At 44.6% G+C, this 18,364-nt stretch overlaps 1 protein-coding gene across 3 annotated transcripts in view; it reads right to left on the bottom strand.

Annotated features, from left to right (window-relative positions):
• Positions 1-18,364, bottom strand: part of gpm6bb (glycoprotein M6Bb) — a 49,974-nt gene that overhangs the window by 12,320 nt on the left and 19,290 nt on the right. The window contains exon 1 of one of the 3 annotated variants that reach the window (XM_035773519.2): positions 12,564-12,968. The exons of 1 other annotated variant lie outside the window; for it this stretch is intronic. In XM_035773519.2, the coding sequence (XP_035629412.1) occupies positions 12,564-12,612 (49 nt within the window). In that variant the 5' untranslated portion in view covers positions 12,613-12,968. Of the gene's footprint in view, positions 1-12,563; positions 12,969-18,364 lie in introns of those variants that run through there. One more of the 3 variants, XM_035773521.2, reaches the window with a different exon arrangement.

The raw sequence follows: 18,364 nt of genomic DNA on the forward strand, positions 1-18,364 counted from the left end.
CTGGGTGAACAGGCAAAGGCTCGGGTGGTTGTTGTCCTTGATGATCTTTATGGCCTTCCTGTGACATCGGGTGGTGAAGGTGGCCTGGAGGGCAGGTAGTTTGCCCCCGGTTATGGGGCAGACCGCATCACCCTGCACCAATTCAGTTGTGTGCGTGATGTGTACGCCGAGGAACATAAAACTTTCTACCCTCTCCACTACTGTCCCATCGATGTTGATAGGGGGTGCTCCCTCTGCTGTTTCCTGAAGTCCACGATCATCTCCTTTGTTTTGTTGACGTTGAGTGTGAGGTTATTTTCCTGACACCACACTCCGAGGCCCTCACTTCTTCCCTGTAGGCTGTCTCGTCGTTGTTGGTAATCAAGCCTACCACTGGAGTGTTGTCTGATGTTCGAGTTGGAGGCGTGCATGGCCACGCAGTAGTGGGTAAACAGGGAGTACAGGAGAGGGCTCAGAATGCACCCTTGTGGGGTCCCAGTGTTGAGGATCAGCGGGGTGTTGTTACCTACCCTCACCACCTGGGGGGCGGCCCGTCAGGAAGTCCAGTACCCAGTTGCACAGGGCGGGGTCGAGGCCCAGGGTCTCGAGCATGATGACGAGTTTGGAGGGTACTATGTTGTTAAACGCTGAGCTGTAGTCGATGAACAGCATTCTCACATAGGTATTCCTCTTGTCCAGATAGGTTAGGGCAGTGTGCAGTGGGGTTGCGATTGCGTCATCTGTGGACCTATTGGGGCGGTAAGCAAATTGGAGTGGGTCTAGGGTGTCAGGTAGGGTGGAGGTGATACGGTCCTTGACTAGTCTCTCAAAGCATTTCATGATGACGGAAGTGAGTGCTACGGGGCGGTAGTCATTTAGCTCAGTTACCTTAGCTTTCTTGGGAACAGGAACAATGGTGGCCCTCTTGAAGCATATGGGAACAGCAGACTGGGATAAGGATTGATTGAATATGTCCGTAAACACACCAGCCAGCTGGTCTGCGCATGCTCTGAGGACGCAGCTGGGGATGCCGTCTGGGCAGTGTTTCGCGCTTTCAGTTTCACGAGAATGCTGTCATCAATCCACGGTTTCTGGTTGGGGAATGTTTTAATAGTTGCTGTGGGTACGACATCGCCAATGCACATGCTAATGAACTCGCTCACCGAATCAGCGTATTCGTCAATGTTGTTGTTTGACGCAATGCGGAACATATCCCAATCCACGTGATCGAAGCAATCTTGAAGCGTGGAATCAGATTGGTCGGACCATCGTTGAACAGACCTGAGAGCAGGAGCTTCCTGTTTTAGTTTCTGTCTATAGGCTGGAAGCAACAAAATGGAGTCGTGGTCAGTTTTTCCGAAAGGAGGGCGGGGGCGGGCCTTATATGCGTTGCGGAAGTTAGAATAACAATGATCCAGGGTTTTACCAGCCCTGGGTTTTACCAGCCCTGCCAAGTTTCCTCCAGACGTGACGCTTAGCATTCCTGACAAAGAGTTCAATCTTGGTTTCATCAGAACAGAGAATCTTATTTCTCATGGTCTGAGAGTCTTTAGCTGCCTTTTGGCAAACTCCAAGCGGACTGTCATGTGCCTTTAACTGAGGATTGGCTTCCGTCTGGCCACTACCATAAAGGCCTGATTGGTGGAGTGCTTCAGAGATATTTGACAGTGCATGTCAGAGTTAAAACCAAACCATGAGGTCAAAGGAATTGTCCGTAGAGCTCTGAGACAGGATTGTGTCAAAGCACAAATCTGGAGAAGGGTACCAAAAAATGTCTGCAGCATTGAAGACTCTAGAGTTCCTCAATAGAGGAACTCTAGAGCTCTGTCAGAGTGACCATCGGGTTCTTGGTCACCTCCCTGACCAAGACCCTTCTCTCCCAATTGCTCATTTTGGCCGGGCGGACAGCTCTAGGAAGAGTCTTGGTGGTTCCAAACTTTTTCGATTTAAGAATGATGGAGGCCACTGTGTTCGTGGGGACCTTCAATGCTGCAGACATTTTTTGGTACCCTTCCCCAGATTTGTGCCTCGACACGATTCTGTCTCGGAGCTCTACGGACAATTCCTTTGACCTCATGACTTGGTTCTTGCTCTGACATGCACTGTCAACTGTAGGATCTTATATAGACAGCTGTGTGCCTTTCCAAATCATGCCCAATCACTTGACTTGACCTCAAGGGTAATCAATGGAAACAGGATGCACCTGAGCTCAATTTCGAGTCTCATAGCAAAGGGTCTGAATACTTATATAAATAAGGTAGTTATGTTTTTATTGTTAATACATTTGCTAAAATGTCTAAAAACCTGTTTGCACTTTGCCATTATGGGGTATTGTGTGTAAATTGCTGAGTTTTCTTTTTTTATATATCCATTTTGGAATAAGGCTGTAACAAAACAAGATGTGGAAAAAGGGATGGTTTCTGAAAACTTTCCGCAGGCACTGTAGCCTATTTGGTACAGACGCAGTGCCTCTTAGCCAGACAGTATGTAAACAGACCACAATGTGTCGCCAATAAAATCCACATGTTTGTCTTGAAGGATGTTGTATTTCAAACAGCAGGCTGTAGATTTATAGCATGGCCTGGTCCTGGTTGGAGAGTGAGCTGCATATGTGAAGGCCTTACTAATGTGGGTTCCATAAAACTGTATATAGATTCATAGATTAGATTCATAGATTCACATTGATTTGTTCAAGTGTGGAAAATTGTGTTACAGACAACTGTTTCCTCCATTGGATATGGCCTGAACGGAGGCTGACTTACTGTCAGTGGACATGGCATTCAATAAATGCCCAGCCATGTTTCAGCAGAACATAAAAAGCCCATTGTTGCATGTTCTAGAGATGACTCCAATGCAGAAGTCTGAGAGACGAGGTAGAATATGCCGATCGAAATCCAAACCTCTTCCATGAGGTGGGAATCCTGAAAGTGTGTTTGTGTTTGTCCTCTTTCTCTGGCAACAAAGGAAATGAGACAGATATATTAAAGCCAGAACAGAGCCACTCAATAGTTGTGTGTTAACAGAAAGTTCATCCCGTAGCCTTTTGTGTCACACAGAGGGATAAAACCATTTTTGTCCCAGGGGTTGGTGAATAACAGTTGCCATGGCAGTGCATTAATCACAACCCAGTGAGCGTGCTCGAGGCGAGGCGGAGCACATTTCCCACATAGACACACATGGCAGGCAGGACCAGCAGGATATAGAGCTCAGCTACAGTGTTGGTCATCTATCATCCTTTGCTGTCAGGTAGGCCTATGTCTGATCTTGGGGGGAAAAAGTTGGCTTTCACTCCAAGTCATGGAGGTCATGTGTCATGAAAACCAACCAACCAATTAACACAATCAACCAGTGAATCCAATCCCGCTCATAAAGTGACAAATATCACTGCTGATGGGGAGCGTGACAAAGACTGAGCTGCATAACAAAATCATTATTGTGTCAAATAGACAGTTGAGTGACAGAAGCAATAGCAACGTTCCAACTAACCCATTGTGAAATCACTGGAGCTCAATCAATAGTGGCACATCTTGGTTGAAATGCGGACATGATGGCTTTAATAAGTGTCTGTTTGCTGTAAAGACGAGCCTCTGACCATATCATATCACTCATTAGGCTAACACCAGAATGGCTAACACCAGAGAGCACATCAAATCAAATCAAATTGTATTTGCCACATGCTCCTACTCACTCATGATATCATATTCCACTTTACATATACTGTACATATCATGCCCTGATATTATTGGATCGAACCATGAAGGGAAACATTTGTCACCAGTCCATCACAATTTTCAACACATGACTGAACCAAGGGAAACCTATAGCATCCATTCACCTTTGCCCCTAAGCTGCCAAGTAGCAGTCAGGCACTCTGTCTATCAGCTTTGCCCCAGTGGCCTACATCCCCTGTTGCCGGTCCTGTACTGTGAGAGAGAAGGTCAAGCTGCAATATCAACATCTAACTAGGTCCATAGAGAGAGAGAGAGAGAGAGAGAGAGAGAGAGAGAGAGAGAGAGAGAGAGAGAGAGAGAGAGAGAGAGAGAGAGAGAGAGAGAGAGAGAGAGAGAGAGAGAGAGAGAGAGAGAGAGCAGCACGATTTGAGACCTGTTGCCACAAGAAAAGGGCAACTAGTGAAGAAATAACAATTGTAAATACAACCTATATTTGTTTATTTATTTTCCCTTTTGTACTCATGGACCAGGCGAGGAGGCCATTAATCAGAGAGGCAACAAGGAGACCAAAGATAACCCTGCAAAGCTCTACACCAGAGATTGGAGTATCTGTCCATAGGACCACTTTAAGCCGTTCATCCACAGAGCTGGGCTTTACGGAAGAGTGGCCAGAAAAAAAGCCATTGCTGAAAGATAAAAAAGGCATGTGGGAGACTCCGCAAACATAGGGAAGAAGGTACTCTGGTCAGATGAGACAAAAATGTAGCTTTTTGGCTTTCAAGGAAAATGCTATGTCTGGCGCAAACCCAACACCTCTCATCACCACGAGAACACCATCCCCATGGTGGTGGCAGCATCGTGCTGTGGGGATGTTTTTCATCAGCAGGGGCTGAGAAACTGGTCAGAATTGAAGGAATGATGGATTGAGCTAAACACAGGAAAATTCTTGAGGGAAACCTGTTTGTCTTCCAGAGATTTGAGACTGAGGAGGGGGATTCACCTTCCAGCAGCATAATGACCCTAAGCATACTGCTAAAGCAACACTTGAGTGGTTTAAGGGGAAACATTTAAATGTCTTGGAATGGCCTAGTCAAAGCCCAGACCTCAATCCAATTGAGAATCTGTGGTATGACTTAAATTTTACTGTATACCAGCGGAACCCATCCAGCCTGAAGGAACTGGAGCAGTTTTGCCTTGAAGAATGGGCAAAAATCCCAGTGGCTAGATGTGCCAAGCTTATAGAGACTTACCCCAGGAGACTTGCAGCTGTAATTACTGCAAAAGGTGGCTTGACGAAGTATTGACTTTGGGGGGTGAATAGTTATGCATGCTCAAGTTAGATTTTTTTTGGTCTTATTTCTTGTTTAATTTCACAATTAAACATATTTTGCATCTTCAAAGTGGTAGGCATGTTGTGTAAATCAAATTATACAAACCCCCAAAAACTCAATTTTAGTTCCAGGTTCTATGGAAACAAAATAGGAAAAATGTAAACATATGTTTCCCTTGCCAATAAAGCCCCTTGAATTGAAATTGAATTTAATTGTGAGAGCGAGACAAAGAGAGAGAAAGAGGGGCAGGCGGGGGGAGGCATCGGTGATTAAAGGCCACAAATCCAATCAATTTACCATCCATTTGATAAGAGGTCCTTTAACAACAATGGCCTGACCTGGCCTGCTTTCAATTCCCAGAACACAATAGTTAAACTGGGAAGGTATTGTACTGTACTCTACCGTACTCTAGTATGCTGTCATCTGACCTCTCTGTCCCCTCAACACTGACTGTGATGCTATTACACCTTGGAGTGCTGTTAAGCACCACTCCTCACACACACAACGCTCCTTTTCTCTCCACGGAGAAGCTTTGTGCCTCTCTCCTAAGGTGTTGTGTTTAATTACTCTATAAATCGGAGTTGGTGTTTTCTCAGCTGGAGTAACATTCGCCATGCTGTTGGCTGGATTGTGTGTTACGTCTAACCCTAACCCTGAAACAACACTGGCACCAAGACAGGCCCACTGACATGGTTTAGCGTTTAACCACCACAATAATACCACTCTATTTACATAGAACCACTATAAAGGACTTATTCTTTGGTGCATGAGTCGGAGGAAATTGAAAAAACATAATCTATCGCCTACGCAGATCCTCAATGGGTCCTTCACAAAGGACCATAGAGAGGGCTGTCTGGATTGACCATCATGCATCATGTTTGCTTTATGTGGTATTAATCTCTTCTTATCTCTTCTCGTCTCTGCAGAGACTCATTCAGTGCAGAGGAGTAATAATATCCGGCACTGATTATGGATGTGAGATAGGAGGTCCCCTATGGGTAAGTCATTTAGCACCGTGATGGGCAGTAAAGCACAGTCTCTCTCACACACATACATAGTGTGGTAGTCTTTCTGTGTCAGTGTAGATAGTACACTGTAGGACGAGAGCAGTGTTAGCCCTGTAGCTATTCTTGTCCAAATATCCGACTGTGAGAAACACTGTAGCGTCAGAACAATAACTGAAGTCTCCAGGGCAACTAGACAATATTCAGTCCCTGTTTTTGCCATCGCAGTCTAGGGCTCTATTCAATCTGGGCTCTATTCAATCTGGGCTCTATTCAATCTGGGCTCTATTCAATCTGGGCTCTATTCAATCTGTATTACTGGAGCGTTACAGAAAGCGCAGTAAAATGTATAGGGTCATTTCCTATTGAGCTGACATTGGCAGCGTTTAGACCTGAGACACAAGTCAGATCAGAGGATTCTCTATAAACCTATTTTCTGTAAACCTCTTCTCTCTAAACCTCTTCTCTCTAAACCTCTTCTCTCTAAACCTCTTCTCTATAAACCTCTTCTCTCTAAACCTCTTCTCTATAAACCTCTTCTCTCTAAACCTCTTCTCTATAAACCTCTTCTCTCTAAACCTCTTCTCTATAAACCTCTTCTCTCTAAACCTCTTCTCTCTAAACCTCTTCTCTATAAACCTCTTCTCTCTAAACCTCTTCTCTATAAACCTCTTCTCTCTAAACCTTTTCTCTCTAAATCTCTTCTCTATAAACCTCTTCTCTAAAAACCTCTTCTCTATAAATCCAGGCCTTACACCAAATATGACACGATATTACAGGCCTTAATTTCTGTAGTAAAGTCTTCCTCAGGGAGAGAGAAGGGGATTTGTTGACTCTCTCTCTCTCTCTGGGTGAACACACACACGTAATCACACACAAGATGGAGCCCCCTGGCATATTCCGAATAGAAAACTGTTCCAAAGGAAAATCTAATTGGCCCTCTTCTCTTTGATGACTTTCACATGCTCATAAAGCCTGATTGATATCCCGGTTAAACCACTCCCGTAAACTCTCCCTCGACTCATCCCCTCCCTCCCTGATTGAAAAGACACAGAGGGGTGAGGGAGGGAGTGACAGAGACAGAAAGACTAAGCAAGAGTGAGAGAGACTGAGACAGAGAGTGAGAACGAGGCAGAAACAGAGAGAGAGAGAGGGAGGGCGAAGGGAGAGAGAGAAAGACAGAACGGGCAAGGGAGAGAGAGGGAGGCAGAAAGAGGGACAGAGGCTGAGGTTAAGTCGGCGAGAGAGCGAGAGACAGAGACGGAGAGAAGTATTCTGAGAGACAGACAAATAGAGAGAACAGGAGGGACGTGAAAAGTGAGAACAGAACAACCGTGACCATCTGCAGTCACACACACCATGCCAAACTGTTGAGTCTCTCATTACTCTGGTCATGCTATAGAGACTGAGTCAGGAACACAAAGAGAGATTGAGCCAGAGAGACAGAGAGAGAGACTGCCGTATGGACGGCAGTCAAAAGAGCCCTGACACAAAGAGCCAGTGTGTGTAGCCCCAGACTATTCGTCAAGCTGCAGTCTCAATGGAGAAGGCTCATTCAGAGCAGCTCTGGTCCAGGGCCCTGCTCTTCCAGCCTCTTAGTTTGGACTGGAGCACAGGGCAGGCCAACCACAGAGCTCCATCCTGTCCGCCCAGCATGCACTGCGCCGGCCACAAAGCGCGGTGGAGGAGATGGGTGGCAGCCCACTTCACACTCCAGAAGCATCCTGTTGATCTGGGCATCTGACAAGACAAACAGCAATCATCCCCTGTGTCAGATGGCTCATTAGGAGAGACATGGAGTGAGCAGACTGTCCAGAGAGAGAGCGAGAGAGAGAGAGAGAGATAAGATGATAAAAAGAGAAAAATAAACGAGGATTAGAGATAGAGAGAGAAATAGAAGGAGGGAGACATTATGTGCGTTTGTGTGTAAAAGAGAGAGCGAAAGACAGAGAAAGTGATATGGAAGGTGGGGGTGGGGGAGGGGGTTGATCTCCAACCCTGCTGCTGTAGCACATCCCCATGTTTCTAGCTCGAGGCCCCTCCATGGATTCCACTCCCTTCCACATCCACTGCTGTGGCTGCTTCCTCATGGCCGTCCATCCCTTCGACACCAGCTGTCACGTGACCCACCACAGCCTGTCAACACCACCACACAGCCCCCACTCAGACCCTCTCAATCCCCAACAGCTGCCTGGGACCCTCTGTGGGAACCGTGGAACCGAGGCTGTCCGAATAAAGCCCATCAGAAAAATCTCTAATCTTTAGGCTGAGCAATGCAGATCATAACAGCTGTTCTCATTCTTGTATGGGGATGCTATAACTGCAGACAGGTACAGTAGCTATTGCATGAGAAAAAACACTTCCATTGTACACTGAACAAAAATATGAATGCAACATGTTGGTTCCATGTTTTATGAGCTTAAATAAAAGATCCCAGAAATGTTCTTCAAGCACAAAAAGCTTATTTCTCTGAAATTTTGTGAACAAATTTGTGCTTTGCCAAGATAAACCATCCACCTGACAGATGTGGCATAAAGATACCGTGACGAGATCCTCAGGCCCGTTGTCGTGCCTCACCTCATGTTTCAGCAGTGCACGGCCCTATGTCGCAAGGATCTGTAAACAATTCCCAGGAGCTGAAATTGTCCCAGTTATTCCAAGGCCCCGCCCCACATACCCCCCAGACATGTCCCCAATTGAGCATGTTTGAAATCCTCTTGATCGACATGTACGACAGAGTGTTCCAGTTCCCACTAATATCCAGCAACTTTGCACAGCCATTGAAGAGGAGTTGGACAACATACCACAGCCCGTAATCAACAGGCTGATCAACTCTAAATGAGACGGTGTCGTGCTGCATGAGGCAAATCGTGGTCACGCCACATACTGACTGGTTTTCTGATCCACACACCTACCTTTTTTTTAAAGGTATCTGTGACCAACAGATGCATATCTGTATTCCCAGTCATGTGAAATCCATAGATTAGGGCCTGATGAATTGATTTAAATTGCCTGATTTCCTTATATGAACTGTAACTCAGTAAAATATTTGAAATTGTTGCATGTTCCATTTATATTTTTGTTCAGTATATATGAAATGCTTTGTAGCTTCCTGGCTCCCTATTAATAGGTGTGATTTTACAGTCCAGACAGTTATGCCATTTGACATGTGTTGGGTGGTTTTTCCTACTACAGTATCAAGGTAGAAGCTGCCAACCGAGAAAACAAAGGACAAAATAAAAACAGAAACACAGCATGTTGGACATCCTCCGATTTCTTTCCTCTTAAATGAACTGTTGTTCTATATGAGCGCACACACCACAGCCCTCTAGCTAAACACGTAGACGGGACACAAAGCTCCGGTGTGATTCGTCCATGGAGCCTCCTCCTCACCTTTGTTACTAAACCCAGTCAGCGTGGCAGCACGGAGCAGCACTGAGAAGCTAATAACAACTCTCAGGCCTAATCTGCCATCTCTCTTCATTATTAACAGATGTGCCCTGGTTGCTGCTAGGACTAAGTGTCGTTGCTTGTTGTTCCACTCACTGAGGCGTGGACAAAACACCATTTATGCGACATAAGGATTTTCCTAGACACGAGGTAGATCAGCAGTTAGAAAGACAACAGGGATCATTCTCTGGGGATGAAGAGGTCTAACCTCGCTCACGCATCAAAGGATCGTATTGTTTACTTGTGTCGCAGAGCAAAGAAATGTTATGCTGGCTAACGCTCGCCCATGACTGGGGTTGCCTATTCAGACTGCTGTTGACTGTAATTCATAATTACATAATGTTAGATTGAGATTTGTGTGTGTTTGTTTGTTCGTTTGTGCGTGTGTGTGTGTGTGTGTGTGTGTGTGTGTGTGTGTGTGTGTGTGTGTGTGTGTGTGTGTGTGTGTGTGATATGACATCTTCAGGTATACAGTGCATTCGGAAAGTATTCAGAACCCTTCCCTTTTTCCAGATGTTGTTGCGTTACAGACTTATTCTAAAATGGATTCAATAAAACAAATGTCTCAACAATCTACACACAATACTGCATACTGACAAAGCAAAAACAGGTTTTCAGAAATGTTTGCGAATTTATTCTAAATAAAAAACAGAAATACCTTATTTATATAAGTATTCAGACCCTTTGCTCTGATCCTTTGAAATTATGCTTAGGTGCCTCCTGTTTCGTGATTGGCGTTCACCTGTGGTAAATTGAATAGATTGGACATGATTTGGAAAGGCACACACCTGTTTATATAAGGTCCCACAGTTGACAGTGCATGTCAGAGCAAAAACCAGGTCATGAGGTTGAAGGAATTGTCTGTAGAGCTCCGAGACAGAATTGTGTCGAGGCAGATCTGGGGAAGAGTACCAACAAATATTTGCAGCATTGAAGGTCCCCAAGAACACAGTGGCCTCAATCCTTCTTACATGCAAGAAGTTTAGAACCACCAAGACTCTTCCTAGAACTGTCTGCCCGGCCAATATGAGCAATCGGGGGAGAAGGGCCTTGGTCAGGGAGGTGACCAGGAACCAGATGATCACTCTGACAGAGCTCCAGAGTTCCTCTATGGAGATGTGAGAATCTTCCAGAAGGTCAAATATCTCTGCAGCACTCCACCAATCAGGCCATTATGGTAGAGTGGCCAGACAGAAGCCACTCCTCAGTAAAAGGCCCATGACAGCCCGCTTGGTGTTTTCCAAAAGGCACCTAAAGGACTCTCAGACCATGAGAAACAAGATTCTCTGGTCTGATGAAACCAAGATTGAACTCTTTGGCCTGAATGCCAAGCGTCACGTCTGGAGGAAACCTGGCACCATCCCTACGGTGAAGCATGGTTGTGGCAGCATCATGCTGCAGGGATGTTTTTAAACCGCAGGGACAGGAAGACGAAAGATGAACTGAGCAAAGTACAGAGAAATCTTTGATGAAAACCTGCTCCACTTGAACCCGATCGAACATCTCTGGAGAGACCTGAAAATAGCTGTGCTGAGACCCTCCCCATCCAAACTGACAAAGCTTGAGAGGATCTGCAGAGAAGATTGGGATAAACTCCCCTAATACTGGTGTGCCAAGCTTGTAGTGTCATACCCAATATGACTCAAGGCTGTAATCGCTTCCAAAGGTGCTTCAACAAAGTCCTGAGTAAAGGGTCTGAATATTTATGGAAATGGGATATTTCAGTTTTTGCAAAAATGTCTAAAAAACTGTTTTTTCTTTGTCATTATGGGGTATTGTATTGATGAGGATTTATTTTTTATAAATGTTAGAATAAATCTGTAACGTAACAAAATGTGAAAAGGGCAAGGGGTCGGAATACTTTCCCGAAGGCATTGTGAACAAAGGTAGTGACAAACTGAGTGCGTTGGTAAATCCACTCTGGTCTTGTCAAAAGCTTTAACTCTGGAAAACAGCCAATGTACCAAAGCAACAATCCTGCTCGATCTGTCCACCTGATCAGAGAGAAATGTGAGCTGGTACTAACAAAACATAATCATTCCAATAAATAAAGGTTACTATAATGACCAATAAATCAACATCCCATCTGCCTTTGTTGTATTTGATTACTGTTCGATACAATGTGCTTTGATATGAAACGGTAGCCTTTTCTCTTGGGGGAGAACCAGAGAGAGGAGAGGAGAAAGAGGAGACAAATCAATATATCCCTGTCCTGCAACTAATTCCTGAAGACGTGATTGTGTGTGGGTGCGTGTGCGTGAGAATGTCTACCATTGTGTGCATGCGTGTTTGTGTGTGCATGTGTGTGGTGTCGACAGATCAGCCAGCCCCAGCGGAGTGATTAATCTGTAGCGCTGTGTATGGGACTGATGATGTGCTTGTCTCTCTGTCTTGATCCCCACATCTCTCTCTCTCTCTCTCTCTCTCTCTCTCTCTCTCTCTCTCTCTCTCTCTCTCTCTCTCTCTCTCTCTCTCTCTCTCTCTCTCTCTCTCTCTCTCTCTCTCTCTCTCTCTCTCTCTCTCTCTCTCTCTCTCTCTCTCTCTCTCTCTCTCTCTCACTCACTCACTCATCGACCTCATTAACATCGACCCACCAATAACATCCAATTCTCCCAGTAGAGTAATACATGTTCACTTATGATGAGGCATGAAATAGGTCCTTCATAAGGGGTCCTTCAATAATAGGTCCTTCAATAATAGGTCCTTCAATAATGCCAATGACAACAGCAACATAAGATACACCATCCACCACACGTTGAGAGACAGAGACACCGACACAGAAAACCACAACGCCTTACTAATACACTTGCAACAGCCTCTCACATATTCTTCATACCCTATATACAGCATGGGTCATCTACTGTGGATTGTCCAACAGACGTACACACACGGAAATACAACGCCGCACACAACCATCACATCATCGACTGTACTGAATGAAGGAGAGAGATTGCAATTGCTTCAAGCGGAGCGATGAGATATCGAGCGTGTGAACGGAGCCCCCTGCTGAGCAGTCTACCCTGCTATTGTGTGGCGTGAACCCAAGCAGCCTCAAGTCGGCTAAAGCCCCAGTAAACAAGGTGGTGAGAAGAGTTAAACATCTCTTTTGTTACTGTCCATTCGGGTACCTTTTTTCTCCTGGCTCTGCTCTTGGTTCTCTTCTGATGTAGTTTCCATGGTTGGTTTTATCCCATCCACCAAAAATGCTTCCTTTCAGCAGAATGTTCTCCTCCTATCTCTCCCTCCCTCGCTCACTCTCCTCCACTCACTCTCGTTCTCTCTCTCTCTTGCACGTACCCTCGCTCCTTGCTCTCGCTCTCTCTCTTGTGCTGCCCTGACTGAAGCACAGCTTCCTAGTATATCACAGCTCCTTTCCAAGACGCAGAGGTCTTGTCGGATGATATTTGGTTGTAGCTTACAGGTCCAGAAGCAACTATGCCAGCTAACCTAACGCTCCACCATACGTCTCTTGAGATTCCACTTTCCCAGGAAGTCTGCTTTATTTACACTGACTGCTTAGGCATTCGGTCTGGGTAGCTATGGAACCACTTGTCGCATCAACCATACACCTCACTCACACACACCCTCACACACATCGACCCCCCCCCGCTCAACCCACATAGACACTCCCTCCTCTGAGGCGTCTCGGGCTCAGGGAGGCGCACCATGAATGATAATTAGGGGGCTGCTTGCCCTGCCTGCCTGGTAAGAATGGACTGGTTACATCACAGGAGTAGATGTGTGTGGGAGAGTAGGGACCCCCTCCCTTGGCTGTTGGGGGGCTCCACCGGATGAAAGCCCCATTCTGTTTTGTGTGGTGCTGGGAGAGAATGGGGGAGAATGCATGTCAGCACACAATCTCCAGCCTCTCTTTCCCATCCGACCAAGGGGGATGGGAAAGGGGGAGAGTGGGAGTTTGGGGGAGAGGGGCAGGCCACTGATTTGCACCATATGCCTGCCCCCTGCTCCCGTGGCATACATTCACAACCTCTGAACGCTGTCTCCCCTCCATCTGGTAACTTTTAACTCCCACATAAAAGCACACAAGAAAAGGTGGATGATCCCGCTCTTCCGAACAAGCAAAAGGAGCATCTCCGATGTTTGTACGGGTGAAAGAGGAAAGCCAGAGAGAAAATGGGCGAAAGAGAAAGACAAAAACATGAGAACTGTAGAGGCATTAGGAACTAGAAGGAGAGAGAAGTGAAGAAGAGGCTGAGAAAGGATGCCTGAAATTGTGAGAGGGAGAAAGAGAAACAGAGAGACAGAGAGATAAAAACAGAGATAGAAACAGAAAGACAGATAGAGATAGAAACAGAGAAAGAAACCGAGAGACAGATAGAGATAGAGATAGAAACAGAGAGACAGAGACATAGAAACAGAGACAGATAGAAACAGAACGACAGATAGAGATAGAAACAAAGATAGAAACAGAGAAACAGATAGAGATAGAAACAGAGAAATAGATAGAGATAGAAACAGAAAGACAGAGAGAGAAACAGAGAGACAGATAGAGATAGAAACAGAAAGACAGATAGAGATAGAAACAGAGAGACAGATAGAAACAGTTACGACAGATAGAGATAGAAACAGAGAAACAGATAGAGATAGAAACAGAAAAACAGATAGATAGAAACAGATAGAGATAGAAACAGAAAGACAGATAGAGATAGGAACAGAGAGATAGAGAGATAACAGAGTGACAGCAGCCAGACACAGAGATAGAGAGACAAGGAGACAACAAGAGAGATGACCAGAGACAGACAGGGACAGAGATAGAGAGACAAGGAGACAACAACAGAGATGACCAGAGACAGACAGGGACAGAGATAGAGAGACAAGGAGACAACAAGAGAGATGCCCGGAGACAGAGTAAGGGACACATAGAGACATCCAGACACAGACAGAGAGAGACAGAGAGAGGAGTCTTGGAGAGAGGCTGTGTTTGTTTATCTGAATCGGTCTGGGTCTGGGGAGAGTCCTGAGGCATGCTAATGAGAGAGTCATCTTTGAGTGTGGAGCCCTGCTGCTGGAGTGCTGGTAAAGTGGGGTCTTCTCACGGATTCCACACCACAGAGAAGAGGGGGAGCAGCGGGAGAGAAGAGGAGAGGGGAGCCTCAGGGGTCAGGGAAGTGAACTTAGCAGGGGTCTCACAACAACAAACGCTAGGCTGTACAGATCTGCAAGCTTTTTCATTTATCTCCCCTATAAAACCTAAAGAGTTTACATCATCGTTTGAAGAAGAAAAAAAAAATGTCAGAACATGAGTATGGCTAACGACATCTAAAGCTAATTCTTCATGAGCAAAATCTCATAAGATAGAAATGCAGGTTTGCATTTTACATGTGAGGATGACAAAGATTTAGCTCCATGGTGATTTGGATGTGATTGATGCTAATTGACATAAGTCGTTCACTTGAGGCTTGGCATTATGGCGAACCTTGTAATTATCCAATTAAATATGTGAGAACTGCCGAGCGAACAAATGAACGATGATGACAATCATGTCTAACCCTATCCACAGTCAGCTCTCCTTTCTCTGGCCAAAAGATAAGAAAGAGTTCAGCTCTCTCTTTTGGAGATACAGTAGAACTCCCCATGAGAATTCTTATCCTTCACTCTCTCTTATACCTTTCATACCAAGATGTTTTTTTCCCGCCAACTTCACCAAGCCGCCAACGTTTTCACCCCTTTTCTTTATACCTGAAAGGAATTGCAACAAAGCCTGTACTTTTATTTCCGCCGAACCGACACAGTCATGACTGAGGTAATGTATTCAAAAGTCCCGCCAACCGACACAGTCATGACTGAGGTAATGTATTCAAAAGTCCCGCCAACCGACACAGTCATGACTGAGGTAATGTATTCAAAAGTCCCGCCAACCGACACAGTCATGACTGAGGTAATGTATTCAAAAGTCCCGCCAACCGACACAGTCATGACTGAGGTAATGTATTCAAAAGTCCCGCCAACCCCTCAACCTAAACGTCGCCTTTCATCTCACCGTCTTAGGCACACATTGAAGTATGAACATTCTACTTGTCCTTGTCAACCACAAAGCTTCACAGAAATGCTTTAAATGCTTATTTATTTTCTTACCCGCACCATTTAAACGTATGTACAGTTCTGTCCTTGAGATGTTCGTGTCAATTGTCACAGAAATGCTTTGGCATTTAGCCTGGGGAAATGCACTGCCATTTCATTTTTAAATTACTTTGACAGGTAAATATCTAAAGACCCTTGTATTTAGCAAATACGTGATGGGTTAATATGCATACATTTTTAACTGAAACTACAAATCGCTCAGTAGGCCGTCTTCAGCCCAAAAAAACTGTTGGGGAGTTTCAAAGATGAGACAGTGTGCGATGTGATCACATCCAGCGTGGATCAAAAACGCAACTTTCTGAAATAATCCTACAAATGAGGACATGGGCCAAAAGATGTGGACATGGGCTCTCTTTCAAAATACTACTTTCTTGTCACAATGACCACGGTTCCACATGTTCTTGACGTTCAAGTTAGAATGTGTTCAACAAACATTATTTCAATTTTATTCTGTTATATTAATTTATATTAATTCTTTACAATAAAATATAGGCCACATGTGTGTTGATTGTGATCAGGGCAGTGGAGTGTAGGCTAAGTGTGTCTCTCGTCTGCATGGCGCAGCAGACCAGTAACATAATAAACTCAAATGCTATGCTATTCTGTTCTTTTGAAAATACATTTGATTAGTCTTATAATGTTTCTTAAGACCTGCATAGTGTATAGACAAATGAATGATGGATTTATTTGCCTAACTGGCTCATATAATTGCCATAACATAGGCTATCCGACAACGTTTTGAGTAGCCAACGGGAAAAAACAAGGTCATTATTTACAAATATTTACAAGTAGGCTATGACAAGCTGCTACCTTTCAGGTTATCGTGACAACAGTTGCAACCACAGGGTCAAAGTTGAATGCCTCTTGCTCCTTCCCGGCACAAGAAAGAGGTCAAAATAGGTCTGTGTGAAACAAAGGCAACAACGTAAATAGTAGGCCATTTGAGTATGCGACAAAAATTATAGTTTTATAGTATTTTATTTGAACATATGGATTGTTTTAGTTTTGTAGGCTAAGCTACCCCTTTAATTATTTAATTTATGGATCAAGTCTTAGCAGTCATTCTGATCTCGCTCCCAATGATAAGTTCTTTAGTTTATTGTGTTGCTATCCAGCGGTTCTGAATTTGCGATGCATCCGACTGTGCAATAGCCTTTTGATTTGAACTTTTGAAAAGTTTTGGTGTGTATACTAGGCTACTTAATTTAAGTGATATATGTTACAGCACTTTCTCTACCCTTAGCCTTGTTCTGAATACCTCCAAAACAAAGGTCATGTGGTTTGGTAAGAAGAATGCCCCTCTCCCCACCAGTGTGATTACTACCTCTAGGGTTTAGAGCTTGAGGTCGTCTGGTAAGATGGTGGTACACTGTCCTTCTCTCAGCACATATCAAAGCTGCAGGCTAAATTTAAATCTAGACTTGGTGTCCTCTATCATAATCGCTCCTCTTTCATCCCAGGTGCCAAACTAACCCTGATTCAGATGACCATCCAACCCATGCTAGATTACGGAGGCATAATTTATAGATGGGCAGGGAAGGGTGCTCTCGAGCAGCTAGATGTTCTTTACCATTCGGACTTCAGATTTGCCACCAATGCTCCTTATAGGACACAACACTGCACTCTATACTCCTCTGTAAACTGGTCATCTCTGTATACCCGTCACAAGACCCACTGGTTTATGCTTATTTATAAAACCCTCTTAGGCCTCACTCCCCCACATACAACACCCATTCTGCCAGTCACATTCTGTTAAAGGTCCCCAAAGCACACACATCCCTGGGTCGCTCGTCTTTTCAGTTCGCTGCAGCTTGCGACTGGAACGAGCTGCAACAAACACTCAAACTGGACAATTTTATCTCAATCTCTTCATTCAGACTCAATCATGGACACTCTTACTGACAGTTGTGGCGGCTGCTTTGCATGATGTATTGTTGTGTCTACCTTCTTGCTCTTTGTGCTGTTGTCTGTGCCCAATACCATATTTTGTGCTGCTACAGTGTTGTATTGCTACCATGTTATTGTCATGTTGTGTTGCTACCATGCTGTGTTCTCATGTGTTGCCGCCTTGCTATGTTGTTGTCTTTAGGTCTCTCTTTATGTAGTGTTGTGTTGTCTCTCGTCTAGGTTTGGCCGGTGTAGGCCGTCATTGTTAATAAGAATTAGTTCTTAACTGACTACCATAGTTAAATAAAGGTTCAATAAATAAAGTAAAATACTGCGTTGTGGCTGTGGCATTCAGCATACTTTTTACTAAACGGTACAAGTTAAATAGTATGCGATGATGAATACATAGTATGCAGTTTAATATGTAGTAAACTAGTATGGTTTTTCGTACACAGCCATCGTATGTGAAAGCAGTCTCTCTCTCTCTCTCTCTCTCTCTCTCTCTCTGTGTGTGTGTGTGTCTCCCCCTGGCCAAATAGGGCTTTGTTTAATCAGGTCATCAGCAGTTGACTGTTGTTTTAACATAAATCATCCTCAATATGTAACATTATGCAGCAAAGGTCGTCATTGTTGTATTACTTTTGCATGCACAAACGCTACATCTCTGGCCACTGTTCAAAACAATCGCATTCTAAAGTGTCTAAATGACATCTCAGAATGCTATTTTTCCAAGAACTGCCAATTTCACTCAAGACCAGATCGGAACAGGGAAACATCATTTGCTCAAGTTCATGTGTTACTGTCCTAGGGTAATGCCGCAGAAAAATCAATTCCTATTTCCACCAGAGAAAACATTAGTCGAGGAAAGAGGCCAGATCGTGGAAGAGAAGAGAAAAACACAAAAGGAGGGCCTGTGCAACCCTGACTGTGAGGACATTGC

This window comes from Oncorhynchus keta, chromosome 7 (genome assembly GCF_023373465.1).
Source record: "Oncorhynchus keta strain PuntledgeMale-10-30-2019 chromosome 7, Oket_V2, whole genome shotgun sequence".
Classification (NCBI taxonomy): Eukaryota; Metazoa; Chordata; class Actinopteri; order Salmoniformes; family Salmonidae; genus Oncorhynchus; species Oncorhynchus keta.